The sequence below is a fragment of the Piliocolobus tephrosceles genome, chromosome 2, assembly GCF_002776525.5.
Source record: "Piliocolobus tephrosceles isolate RC106 chromosome 2, ASM277652v3, whole genome shotgun sequence".
NCBI lineage: Eukaryota > Metazoa > Chordata > Mammalia > Primates > Cercopithecidae > Piliocolobus > Piliocolobus tephrosceles.
This window is the reverse complement of record NC_045435.1, coordinates 9,463,965-9,477,082: the sequence shown is the minus strand read 5'-3', so window position 1 is coordinate 9,477,082 and position 13,118 is coordinate 9,463,965. Positions and strand designations below refer to the sequence as shown.

Here is a 13,118-nt window from a genome sequence, read left to right as displayed (position 1 = left end):
TGGTGGATGGTGGTAGAGGGTGGATGGTGCTGGGTGGTGGATGATGGTGGTGGTTGGTGGATGGTAGTGGTAATGGTGGTAGGGGAGTGATGAAAACAAGTTTTGCCTGATTTGTTTTCATACAGAGGAACTCCATTGTGAGGCCTAACACTCCAGCCCTTTCTCAACGTCCCTCAGTCACTCTACTGTACTGGTCTGGGAAAAGAAACTGGCATGTTTGGCTCAGTCCCTTTAGAGTCCTCCATTTGGTGTCTGCATTGGTGTCCAGGTCTCTTCTCTGAAATGTAGTGAAAAGATACTGTCCTTCCAGGGATAAGCCTGAACATTGTTTTGCCAGTGACCAAGACAGTGAGTACATTTAAGCTAGTGATGAAATATTAGCGAGCCCTCCTGTTCACAGATCTAAGCAACATTCTCCAAACTGCTTGACATTGTTATATCCATATATCTGGCTCCCTAATACTGGCTTCCAACTCCATATGTATAGAGAGGTGTCATCTATTAGCCCCCAAACCCACCGACATTTCTTCTACCCAGCCCCTCTCATTGCATCCTATTTCTTCCAAGGGATCTCAAATCACTGGATTTGTTCCCACTCTTCCTAGTAATACTCTTACTCCGTCAGGGCAGGTGTTCTGGGCACTACTCACAATAAGAACTTCCGGAGCAGGATGGCCGGATAGGAACAGCTCCAGTCTTCAACTCCCAGCACGAGCGACACAGAAGACCAGTGATTTCTGCATTTTCAACTGAGGTACTGGGGGTCATCTCACTAGGGAGTGCCAGACAATCGGTGCTGGTCAGTTGCTGCAGCCCAACCAGCGAGAGCTGAAGCAGGGCGAGGCATCGCCTCACCTGGGAAGCGCAAGGGGGAAGGGAATCCCTTTTCTTAGCCAGGGGAACTGAGACATACAACACCTAGAAAATCGGGTAACTCCCACCCCAATACTGCACTGTAAGCACAGGGGCACACCAGGAGAATATATCCCACACCTGGCCGGGAGGGTCCCACGCCCATGGAGCCTGCCTCATTGCTAACACAGCAGTCTGCGATCTAACCGCAAGGCAGCAGGGAGGCTGGAGGAGGGGCGCCCGCCATCGCTGAGGCTTAAGTAGGTAAACAAAGCCGCTGGGAAGCTCGAACTGGGTGGAGCTGACAGCAGCTCAAGGAAACCTGCCTGTCACTGTGGACTCCACCTCTGGGGACAGGGCATAGATAACAACAACAACAACAAAAGCAGCAGAAACCTCTGCAGACGCAAACGACTCTGTCTGACAGCTTTGAAGAGAGCAGTGGATCTCCCAACACGGAGGTTGAGATCTGAGAAGGGACAGACTGCCTGCTCAAGTGGGTCCCTGACCCCTGAGTAGCCTAACTGGGAGACATCCCCCACTAGGGGCAGTCTGACACCCCACACCTCACAGGGTGGAGTACACCCCTGAGAGGAAGCTTCCAAAGTAAGAATCAGACAGGTACACTCGCTGTTCAGCAATATTCTATCTTCTGCAACCTCTGCTGCTCATACCCAGGCAAACAGGGTCTGGAGTGGACCTCAAGCAATCTCCAACAGACCTACAGCTGAGGGTCCTGACTGTTAGAAGGAAAACTATCAAACAGGAAGGACACCTATACCAAAACCCCATCAGTACATCACCATCATCAAAGACCAGAGGCAGATAAAACCACAAAGATGGGGAAAAAGTAGGGCAGAAAAGCTGGAAATTCAAAAAATAAGAGCGCATCTCCTCCTGCAAAGGAGCACAGCCCATCACCAGCAATGGATCAAAGCTGGTCAGAGAATGACTTTGACGAGATGACAGAAGAAGCCTTCAGTCCATCAAACTTCTCAGAGCTAAAGGAGGAATTACATACCCAGCGCAAAGAAACTAAAAATCTTGAAAAAAGAGTGGAAGAATTGACAGCTAGACTAATTAATGCAGAGAAGGTCATAAGCGAAATGACAGAGATGAAAACCATGACACGAGAAATACGTGACAAATGCACAAGCTTCAGTAACTGACTCGATCAACTGGAAGAAAGAGTATCAGCGATTGAGGATCAAATGAATGAAATGAAGCGAGAAGAGAAACCAAAAGAAAAAAGAAGAAAAAGAAATGAACAAAGCCTGCAAGAAGTGTGGGATTCTGTAAAAAGACCAAATCTACATCTGATTGGGGTTCCTGAAAGTGAGGGGGAAAATGGAACCAAGTTGGAAAACACTCTTCAGGATATCATCCAGGAGAACTTCCCCAACCTAGTAGGGCAGGCCAACATTCAAATTCAGGAAATACAGAGAATGCCACAAAGATACTCCTCCAGAAGAGCAACTCCAAGACACATAATTGCCAGATTCACCAAAGTTGAAATGCAGGAAAGAATCTTAAGGGCAGCCAGAGAGAAAGGTCAGGTTACCCACAAAGGGAAGCCCATCAGACTGACAGCAGATCTCTTGGCAGAAACTCTACAAGCCAGAAGAGAGTGGGGGCCAATATTCAACATTCTTAAAGAAAAGAATTTTAAACCCAGAATTTCATATCCAGCCAAACTAAGTTTCATCAGTGAAGGAGAAATAAAATCCTTTACAGATAAGCAAATGCTTAGAGGTTTTATCACCACCAGGCCTGCCTTACAAGAGACCCTGAAGGAAGCCCTAAACATGGAAAGGAACAACCGGTACCAGCCATTGCAAAAACATGCCAAAATGTAAACACCATCGATGCTAGGAAGAAACTGCATCAACTAACGAGCAAAATAACCAGTTAATATCATAATGGCAGGATCAAGTTCACACATAACAATATTAACCTTAAATGTTAATGGACTAAATGCTCCAATTAAAAGATACAGACTGGCAAACTGGATCAAGAGTCAAGACCCATCAGTCTGCTGTCTTCAGGAGACCCATCTCACATGCAGAGACATACATAGGCTCAAAATAAAGGGATGGAGGAAGATCTACCAAGCAAATGGAGAACAAAAAAAAGCAGGGGTTGCAATCCTAGTCTCTGATAAAACAGGTTTTAAACCATCAAAGATCAAAAGAGACAAAGAAGGACATTACATAATGATAAAGGGATCAATTCAACAGGAAGAACTAACTATCCTAAATATATATGCACCCAATACAGGAGCACCCAGATTCATAAAGCAAGTCCTTAGAGACTTACAAAGAGACTTAGACTCCCATACAATAATAACGGGAGACTTCAACACTCCACTGTCAACATTAGACAGATCAACGAGACAGAAAGTTAACAAGGATATCCAGGAATTGAACTCAACTCTGCACCAAGCAGACCTAATAGACATCTACAGAACTCTCCACCCCAAATCAACAGAATATACATTCTTCTCAGCACCACATCACACTTATTCCAAAATTGACCACATAATTGGAAGTAAAGCACTCCTCAGCAAATGTAAAAGAATAGAAATTATAACAAACTGTCTCTCAGACCACAGTGCAATCAAACTAGAACTCAGGACTAAGAAACTCAATCAAAACCGCTCAACTACATGGAAACTGAACAACCTGCTCCTGAATGACTACTGGGTACATAACGAAATGAAAGCAGAAATAAAGATGTTCTTTGAAACCAATGAGAACAAAGATACAACATACCAGAATCTCTGGGACACATTTAAAGCAGTGTGTAGAGGGAAATTTATAGCACTAAATGCCCACAAGAGAAAGCAGGAAAGATCTAAAATTGACACTCTAACATCACAATTAAAAGAACTAGAGAGGCAAGAGCAAACACATTCAAAAGCTAGCAGAAGGCAAGAAATAACTAAGATCAGAGCAGAACTGAAGGAGATAGAGACACAAAAAACCCTCCAAAAAATCAATGAATCCAGGAGTTGGTTTTTTGAAAAGATCAACAAAATTGACAGACCGCTAGCAAAACTAATAAAGAAGAAAAGAGAGAGGAATCAAATAGACGCAATAAAAAATGATAAAGGGGATATCACCACCGACCCCACAGAAATACAAACTACCATCAGAGAATACTATAAACACCTCTACGCAAATCAACTAAAAAATCTAGAAGAAATGGATAATTTCCTGGACACTTACACTCTTCCAAGACTAAACCAGGAAGAAGTTGAATCCCTGAATAGACCAATAGCAGGCTCTGAAATTGAGGCAATAATTAATAGCCTACCAACCAAAAAAAGTCCAGGACCAGATGGATTCACAGCTGAATTCTACCAGAGGTACAAGGAGGAGCTGGTACCATTCCTTCTGAAACTATTCCAATCAATAGAAAAAGAGGGAATCCTCCCTAACTCATTTTATGAGGCCAACATCATCCTGATACCAAAGCCTGGCAGAGACACAACAAAAAAAGAGAATTTTAGACCAATCTCCCTGATGAACATCGATGCAAAAATCCTCAATAAAATACTGGCAAACCGGATTCAGCAGCACATCAAAAAGCTTATCCACCATGATCAAGTGGGCTTCATCCCTGGGATGCAAGGCTGGTTCAACATTCGCAAATCAATAAACATAATCCAGCATATAAACAGAACCAAAGACAAGAACCACATGATTATCTCAATAGATGCAGAAAAGGCTTTTGACAAAATTCAACAGCCCTTCATGCTAAAAACGCTCAACAAATTCGGTATTGATGGAACGTACCTCAAAATAATAAGAGCTATTTATGACAAACCCACAGCTAATATCATACTGAATGGGCAAAAACTGGAAAAATTCCCTTTGAAAACTGGCACAAGACAGGGATGCCCTCTCTCACCACTCCTATTCAACATAGTGTTGGAAGTTCTGGCTAGGGCAATCAGGCAAGAGAAAGAAATCAAGGGTATTCAGTTAGGAAAAGAGGAAGTCAAATTGTCCCTGTTTGCAGATGACATGATTGTGTATTTAGAAAACCCCATCGTCTCAGCCCAAAATCTTCTTAAGCTGATAAGCAACTTCAGCAAAGTCTCAGGATACAAAATTAATGTGCAAAAATCACAAGCATTCTTATACACCAGTAACAGACAAACAGAGAGCCAAATCAGGAATGAACTTCCATTCACAATTGCTTCAAAGAGAATAAAATACCTAGGAATCTAACTTACAAGGGATGTAAAGGACCTCTTCAAGGAGCAATACAAACCACTGCTCAGTGAAATAAAAGAGGACACAAACAAATGGAAGAACGTACCATGCTCATGGATAGGAGGAATCAATATGGTGAAAATGGCCATACTGCCCAAGGTAATTTATAGATTCAATGCCATCCCCATCAAGCTACCAATGAGTTTCTTCACAGAATTGGAAAAAACTGCTTTAAAGTTCATATGGAACCAAAAAAGAGCCCGCATTGCCAAGACAATCCTAAGTCAAAAGGATAAAGCTGGAGGCATCACGCTACCTGACTTCAAACTATACTACAAGGCTACAGTAACCAAAACAGCATGGCACTGGTACCAAAACAGAGATACAGACCAACGGAACAGAACAGAGTCCTCAGAAATAATACCACACATCTACAGCCATCTGATCTCTGACAAACCTGAGAGAAACAAGAAATGGGGAAAGGATTCTCTATTTAATAAATGGTGCTGGGAAAATTGGCTCGCCAGAAGTAGAGAGCTGAAACTGGATCCTTTCCTTACTCCTTATACGAAGATTAATTCAAGATGGATTAGAGACTTAAATGTTAGACCTAATACCATAAAAACCCTAGAAGAAAACCTAGGTAGTACCATTCAGGACATAGGCATGGGCAAGGACTTCATGTCTAAAACACCAAAAGCAACGGCAGCAAAAGCCAAAATTGACAAATGGGATCTAATTAAACTAAAGAGCTTCAGCACAGCAAAAGAAACTACCATCAGAGTGAACAGGCAACCTACAGAATGGGAGAAAATTTTTGCAATCTACTCATCTGACAAAGGGCTAATTTCCAGAATCTACAAAGAACTCAAACAAATATACAAGAAAAAAACAAACAACCCCATCAAAAAGTGGGGAAAGGATATGAACAGACATTTCTCAAAAGAAGACATTCATACAGCCAACAGACACATGAAAAAATGCTCATCATCACTCGCCGTCAGAGAAATGCAAATCAAAACCACAATGAGATACCATCTCACACCATTTAGAATGGCAATCATTCAAAAGTCAGGAAACAACAGGTGTTGGAGAGGATGTGGAGAAATAGGAACACTTTTACACTGTTGGTGGGATTGTAAACTAGTTCAACCATTATGGAAAAGAGTATGGCGATTCCTCAAGGATCTAGAACTGGATGTACCATATGACCCAGCCATCCCACTACTGGGTATATACCCAAAGGATTATAAACCATGCTGCTATAAAGACACATGCACACGTATGTTTATTGCGGCACTATTCACAATAGCAAAGACTTGGAATCAACCCAAATGTCCATCAGTGACAGACTGGATTAAGAAAATGTGGCACATATACACCATGGAATACTATGCAGCCATAAAAAAGGATGAGTTTGTGTCCTTTGTAGGGACATGGGTGCAGCTGAAAACCATCATTCTTAGCAAACTATCACAAGAACAGAAAACCAAACACCGCATGTTCTCACTCATAGTTGGGAACTGAACAATGAGATCACTTGGACTCAGGAAGGGGAACATCACACACTGGGGCCTATCATGGGGAGGGGGGAGGGGGGAGGGATTGCATTGGGGAGTTATACCTGATATAAATGATGAATTGATGGGTGCTGACGAGTTGATGGGTGCAGCACACCAACATGGCGCAAGTATACATATGTAACAAACCTGCACATTATGCACATGTACCCTAGAACTTAAAGTATAATTAAAAAAAAAATAAAATAAGAACTTCCATTTTTATAGCACTTTACTTTAGGCCTTTTTATTATATCACGTGATCATCACAACAGCCTTGTGAAGTAAATGGGGAAGAAATGACACTATTGTGTAAGCACAGAAGGGGTTTAGGAGACTTAACCTGGAACACAAAGCTGGGATGTGGTGGATTTGGTTTGCCATCAAGACTTCCTCTTCTTCTTCTTCTTTTTTTTTTTTTTTTTGAGACAGAGCCTTCCTCTGTCACCCAGGCTGGAGTGCAGTGGTGCAATCACAGCTCACTGCAACCTCGGCCTCCCAGGTTCAAACAATTCTCCCGCCTGAGCCTCCTGAGTAGCTGGGATCACAGGTGCCCACCACACCCCCGGCTAATTTTTGTATTTTTAGTAGACATGGGGTTTCATATGTTGGCCAGGCTGGTCTGGAATTCCTGACCTTAAGAAATCCACTTGCCTCGGCCTCCCAAAGTGCTGGCGTGAGCCACTGCACCTGGTCTGCCATCTCTTCTTCTGACTTCAATCATTTCTTCGTTTTGTCCCACAAAGATATGAATGGCAAATAGGACATTCCTTTGAGATAATTGCATTTATTTGAGATAATTGAGGATGCTTAGACTGGTGGTTTCCAGGTCCTGGGGGTTGGGGAATACGGCAAGTTGCTCTTTGATGGGTATAGAGTTTCAGTTGTGCGAGATGAAAGAGCTCTGGGGATTGGTTGCGCCAGAGTTTCCCTTGTGCGAGATGAAAGAGCTCTGGAGATTGGTTGCACCACAATGTGACTATACTTAACACTACTGAACTGCACACTTAAATAATCAATTCAGATTGTAAAATCTAAGTTATGGTAATTTTACAATTAAAAATTGAAAAATAATTTTTAAAATGGAAGATGCTCATTACCTGGAAAGAAGTTCTGCATAGTGGTACACAAAAAGATAGTGTATGATATCAACAAGTATAAAACAATCAGGCAGTGTGAACATATGTTGTGTGGCAGGTGGGGGCAGGGAGTTGTAGATATTTTTGAGTCAAAGGACTAGATGGAGGTGAGCCAAAAGTACTTCAGTGCCTATTTCTTGTGTTAGCCACTCCCCGTATAAAAACAAAATAAAACAGGAAGAAAATTCTTTCCCTCCTTACACATTTTTCCTGTCACTTTTCACTTCACAGACTATCCAAATCATTGCTATCCAGTATGGGTAATAGACCAACAGCATCAGCATCACCTAGAGCTTATTAGCCATTCAGAGTCTCAGGTCCCACCCCCGACCTCCTGAATTAGAGTTTAACTAGGACCCAGGTGATGCCCACACACCACTGCCGCATACTGCTCTAACAGCTCCTGGTTTCCTTACACCTGCATAGCACTTACTGCGGGTATGTATGTGACAGGCAAACATAGTCACATGCTGCTAGCAAAGAAATGAAAGCATCTGCAAGAAAACAAAATCAGCTATTTTTAGAGCTTTGACTCAAAGGATGTAAAATCAAAGGATGAAGTGAGCATTCCATATCTGAATTGCAACTGCAGTTCTGTTGGCTGAGAATCTGTTGGCAAATCACTTCATTTCACTAGAATTCTGCTTTTTCATTTATAAAATAGAGATGATAATCTCTGCGAGATCTATACCGGGGGTTGACATGAAGGTTCGGTGTGAGAAGAGGATATAAAAACACTCTGAAAGTATGAGATGCTCTCAGAAGTAGAAAAAATATTAAATAATGTTTGGGTGCGTATAAATGCTCATGTGAAAAAAACCCTTAAACCAATGTGAATAGATTTCATTGAAGTTATGGGTGTACGTGGATAGCTATTCTCTATATAGGATGTGTATGTATACATATATACTATATGCACATATATATGTGTGCGAATGTGTGTTTATTCTCTTAAGGGTAGACTAGAAACGAATGACTTATCAGTTAAGTTTCTGAAGTACAATATCTTACGTAAGTTCTTGTAAAAGCAGGAAACTGGTGCCCAAATCCTCTGTGAAATGAAGCAGGTAGAGAGCAATCTATCTGCATTTATTAAGCAATGTCACAAAACACATGGATAACATTTACAGCCCAGAAGGCACCTCATTTCTAGGATACTGTCGGGGGAAGAACCTCTCTTTATGCTCTACCACTCTCCCGAGTGACAAGAAGAGAAAAGTAAATGCTGGCTCTCGGTGGCGAGAAACGTATCATTTACTGGTTGAGAGTACACACACGGCCTTTGAAGTCAAGGAGACCCAGAAGCAAAGCCCGATTCCTCTTCAGCTGTGTGACCTTGGCCAAGTTACCACCCAGCTGCATTCTGTGAAATGAGGGCAATAAAATACTGACCTTACCATGAGAGTTAACTGACACAATATGTTAGATGGTTCGTATGATGCCAATATATAATAAACCCCTATTATGTGTTAGCTATTATTATTATCATGATCATCCACTTGAAAGAATGTGGTTTGTATGTCAACCCCTTTTATTCAAAAGGTACAGCTGGGGGAAAGGAGCATATTGAAAGGAATTCTGCACACACAAAAACTCCTGGTGAAGGTGAGTGAGGATGAGAAAACAGCCAGCACAGAGCAGAGAGTAAGGTTCAATGTTAAATTGTCACCATACTGTCAACTTGCCTCTTGACAAGCACATGGACTTAACACAAAGGCTTACAACACTGTCAAGGGAGGGCGACAGATAAGGGTAGTCTTTTCCACATTCCCCAAGGGATCTGATAGTCAAAGCAAGGCTGTACCTTCCCTGTCTTCTTGAATTGTTTCCGCTCTTCCACCGTGGTGAGGTAGTTCACAGCTGCATACTCAATGACTGACAGGAACACGAAGAAGGAGCTGACCCACAGGTACACATCCACAGCCTTGAGGTAGGACACCTGGGGCATGGAGGCGCTCATGGCAGTGATGATCGTGGACATGGTCAGCACTGTGGTGATTCCTGCCATTGGAGAATAGTGGCAAGCTCAGTGATACAGACATTCATTTCCAGGATCTGGTGCTGAATCACACCAGGGGATGAATTTCTAGAACAATATCAACCTGGTGATCCAAGAGGAAGGAAGGTGTGTGCATGTTGACCAAGTACATACCTTGAGCCTAAACAAACACTCTTCTTGGATTTTTCTTTCTGTCTCTTTTTCTTGCCCTCACCCTATTGTCCAGAAGGTTTGCTTTATTCCATTTAAGCCTTCACAGAAACCAGAGTCTGACATTTCTGTTTTCCACCCTCAGAGGGGCCTCTTCGAAGCAGGCCAGAAAGGGAAACATGTATTCCATTTAAAAAAATTCTAAAATCATTTCCTCTAACCTTTCCCATTCTTTCACAATTTTTACTGTTCATAACTTGTCTTTATGTCTACCTTTAATATTTCATGCTTCCCTTTCCTTCTATTCCCCTCTCCCTTTCTGCTACTTTCCCTCTTCCCTTTCCTTTTTTCCCCTATTCCTTTTACTTCCTTGTTCTCTGGCATGATCATCAGAGGTAAGAAGATCAAAGTTCTGGGGAAAATGGAGAAAGAAGTGACTCTGAGATTTCCTTAATAAAATGCTGGCCATGGGGAAGGCCATTCAATGTCTACACTAATTTCTCAGAGGGATATTGCGAGAGTACCGCCTGGAGAGAAAACATACTATTGTAAATATTTGAAATGTACACTGGCTGGCATGGTTTTATTTCTTAATTTCCCACCAGGGAGGTGCAAATGGAATCCTTAATGATTTTTATAAGTTGTGAGGACATTGTAATGTCAACAGACAGAGTCCCAAACAGCAGGAAGAGCACTGTGATTTACTCCTAAATGTACAGCCACAGCATGTGGACTGCTTTCACTAACACCTTTCTATCTTTTCTGTAATAATTCTGTTAGACTCTCATCTGAGACAGTCCCATATCAAACACAATGACAATTCTATAGAGCCATTCTATTTCAAATACGATTTTTAGTTTGTATGATCAAGATCAACACAACTTGGCAATTTGACAGTACCACGGGAGGACTTGGAATCTCACCTTCACACTAATTTGAACTCCAGAATAAGAAACCTAAATGCTATTCCAGCTCTTGACATTGAACACAGGCCACTGTCTCATCAAGTCCCAGGTTTCCCCCAACAATGGTATTATCAACAATCTGCATATCAGAGGGTTCAGTCTGTATTCCCTGGCTCTGAAACATACTTGCTACATAAACATGGAGCAAAGCATGAACATGAAGCATGGAATTTTATTAAGCATGGAATTTTTACTAACACTACAGGTATAGCTGAAGCCAAGATTATTAAATAAAACCTGCTTACTTTTATCAAATATTTGCCTACCACACATCTAGGTAAATAATTAGCCACACATAGCAGAAAAGAAATAGGAACTGAGAGTGCCTAAGGGATTACCCCATATTTTGTCAGAGCAGAATGCAAATTATGTTCAGAGTGCAGAATTATGCCAACAGGCACAAAGAAGGCACTGTGCCTTTACTGTGCCATACTGACATTTTCAGTATGCCAATGTCTTACTCTCTTCAACATTTCACTGGTAGGAAGTGAAGGAATCATGAACTAATATTCCCACTTCGGTGCTAACCTCATTAGTTCAAACTTTTCATTTGTTTGTTTGTTTTGTTTTTTTTGAGATGGAGTTTTGCTCTTGTCTCCCAGGCTGGCGTGCAGTGGCACGATCTCGGCTCACTGCAATCTCCGTCTCCTGGGTTCAAGTGATTCTCCTGCCTCAGCCTCCTGAGTAGCTGGGATTACAGGCATGCACCACCACCCTCGCTTATTTTGTATTTTTAGTAGAGAGGGGGTTTCTCCATGTTGATTAGGCTGGTCTCAAACTCAAACCTCAGGTGATCTGCCTGCCTTGGCCTCCCAAAGTGCTGGGATTACAGGCGTCAGCCACTGTGCCTAGCTAAAAAATTTTCAATGTCTTCTTTTATTGTTTTTTTAAGATATAAATGATAGAACTTATTATTTTTTCAATGTGCAATAATATGGAGCTTAGTGGACAAAATAAGGATTTTGAGCAAACACACAAGTGTACATGCCTGATTGGTCTCGTCATGTACTTGAAATTGATAACTACTGGGCAAATAAAAAGGAATTGCACTATCTATATTTGCCAGAAAGCAATAAACTATTAATCATTTTCTCTAAAGGGTGCTTAATCCAACTAATTTACAATGGCCTTATTTATTTTAAAACCAGCATTCTAGATTTTCCTTCTTTAAGATGACCAATAAAAAAAAGAATTAGAGTGGAGAGGAGGGATTGTTGGGTAGGGGGAGTGAATGATGAGCAAACTGAGATGTAAATTCCTAAAGCAATAGAACTTGAAGTCAGGAGGATTATAGCCACATTAAATACACTTATTATGTCTTGAGCCACCCCTCAAAAATACATTAATCTTGACAAATAGTATCCCTTCCAAACCCATTAAAGTTAACATCCCAATAAAGGAGTTTTGAATTATACGAAGTGACCATTTAGTCAAAGGAAGGTCATGTGTTTGGATTAGAAAATCATCTTCTCCGCTACTGATGTTGCTACGCGTAGTTAGGAAAGTGTTATGAGAAAATATTTAGTGTGACCCTTTGACTCAGTTCCCCTGGGCTCTTGCAGCCTCACCCTATTAACTTTTAAAGACATGCATGGGGTCTTAAGAACCCTTTAGTCTGGGGAGAATCATGAATCTGTCAGTTTCATTGGCTATTTTCAGCCATGCATGGTGGAGAGTTTTGTTGACGGGTATGATAGCAGGAGGGCAGACAGGCATCACTTATGAAACCACTGAGTTTGTTCACCCCCTCACTAACTGTGTTGCAGGTAGTTGTTTTGAAGGGAGGGAGGTGTTTATATTCACCTTCAAGTGAGTGAAAATATTTTTCATATAGGCCTAGGCAGAAAGAAAATATTACATGATATGAAGGAAAGGAAGGGGGCTTGACATTCCAACATTTCTCTATGACCAGAAACTGACAGCCATTTTCTCATGAAGGTGGTGCAAGAGTACAGATAACTGTCTTTAGAAATTCTCATAATCTCTGTGATGGTTAAATGAACTGCTTTTATCCAGTTGCCTAAGTATTCACTTTTCCAAGTATATGGCATATCCTCTGTTAGGAGACGTTTTTTCTCTGAGAGTGACTACAGGCCTGAAAACTTTGGTTGTCTTCCTCTGCCATATCTGTTTTCCAGTAAAGGAGCCCGTTACTTAATGCATTCTATAGAGAATGGCATACCTCTCCAGAGGGATCAAGCAAGAATGATGGAGGCAAAGAAAGAAAGAGGAAA

The 13,118-nt window shown here is 41.6% G+C and overlaps 1 protein-coding gene across 1 annotated transcript in view; it reads right to left on the bottom strand.

Moving 5' to 3' along the window:
• Positions 1-13,118, bottom strand: part of GABRR3 (gamma-aminobutyric acid type A receptor subunit rho3) — a 63,746-nt gene that overhangs the window by 11,405 nt on the left and 39,223 nt on the right. The window contains exon 8 of the mRNA XM_026456968.1: positions 9,575-9,771. Within this exon, the coding sequence (XP_026312753.1) occupies positions 9,575-9,771 (197 nt within the window). The remainder of the gene's footprint in view (positions 1-9,574; positions 9,772-13,118) is intronic.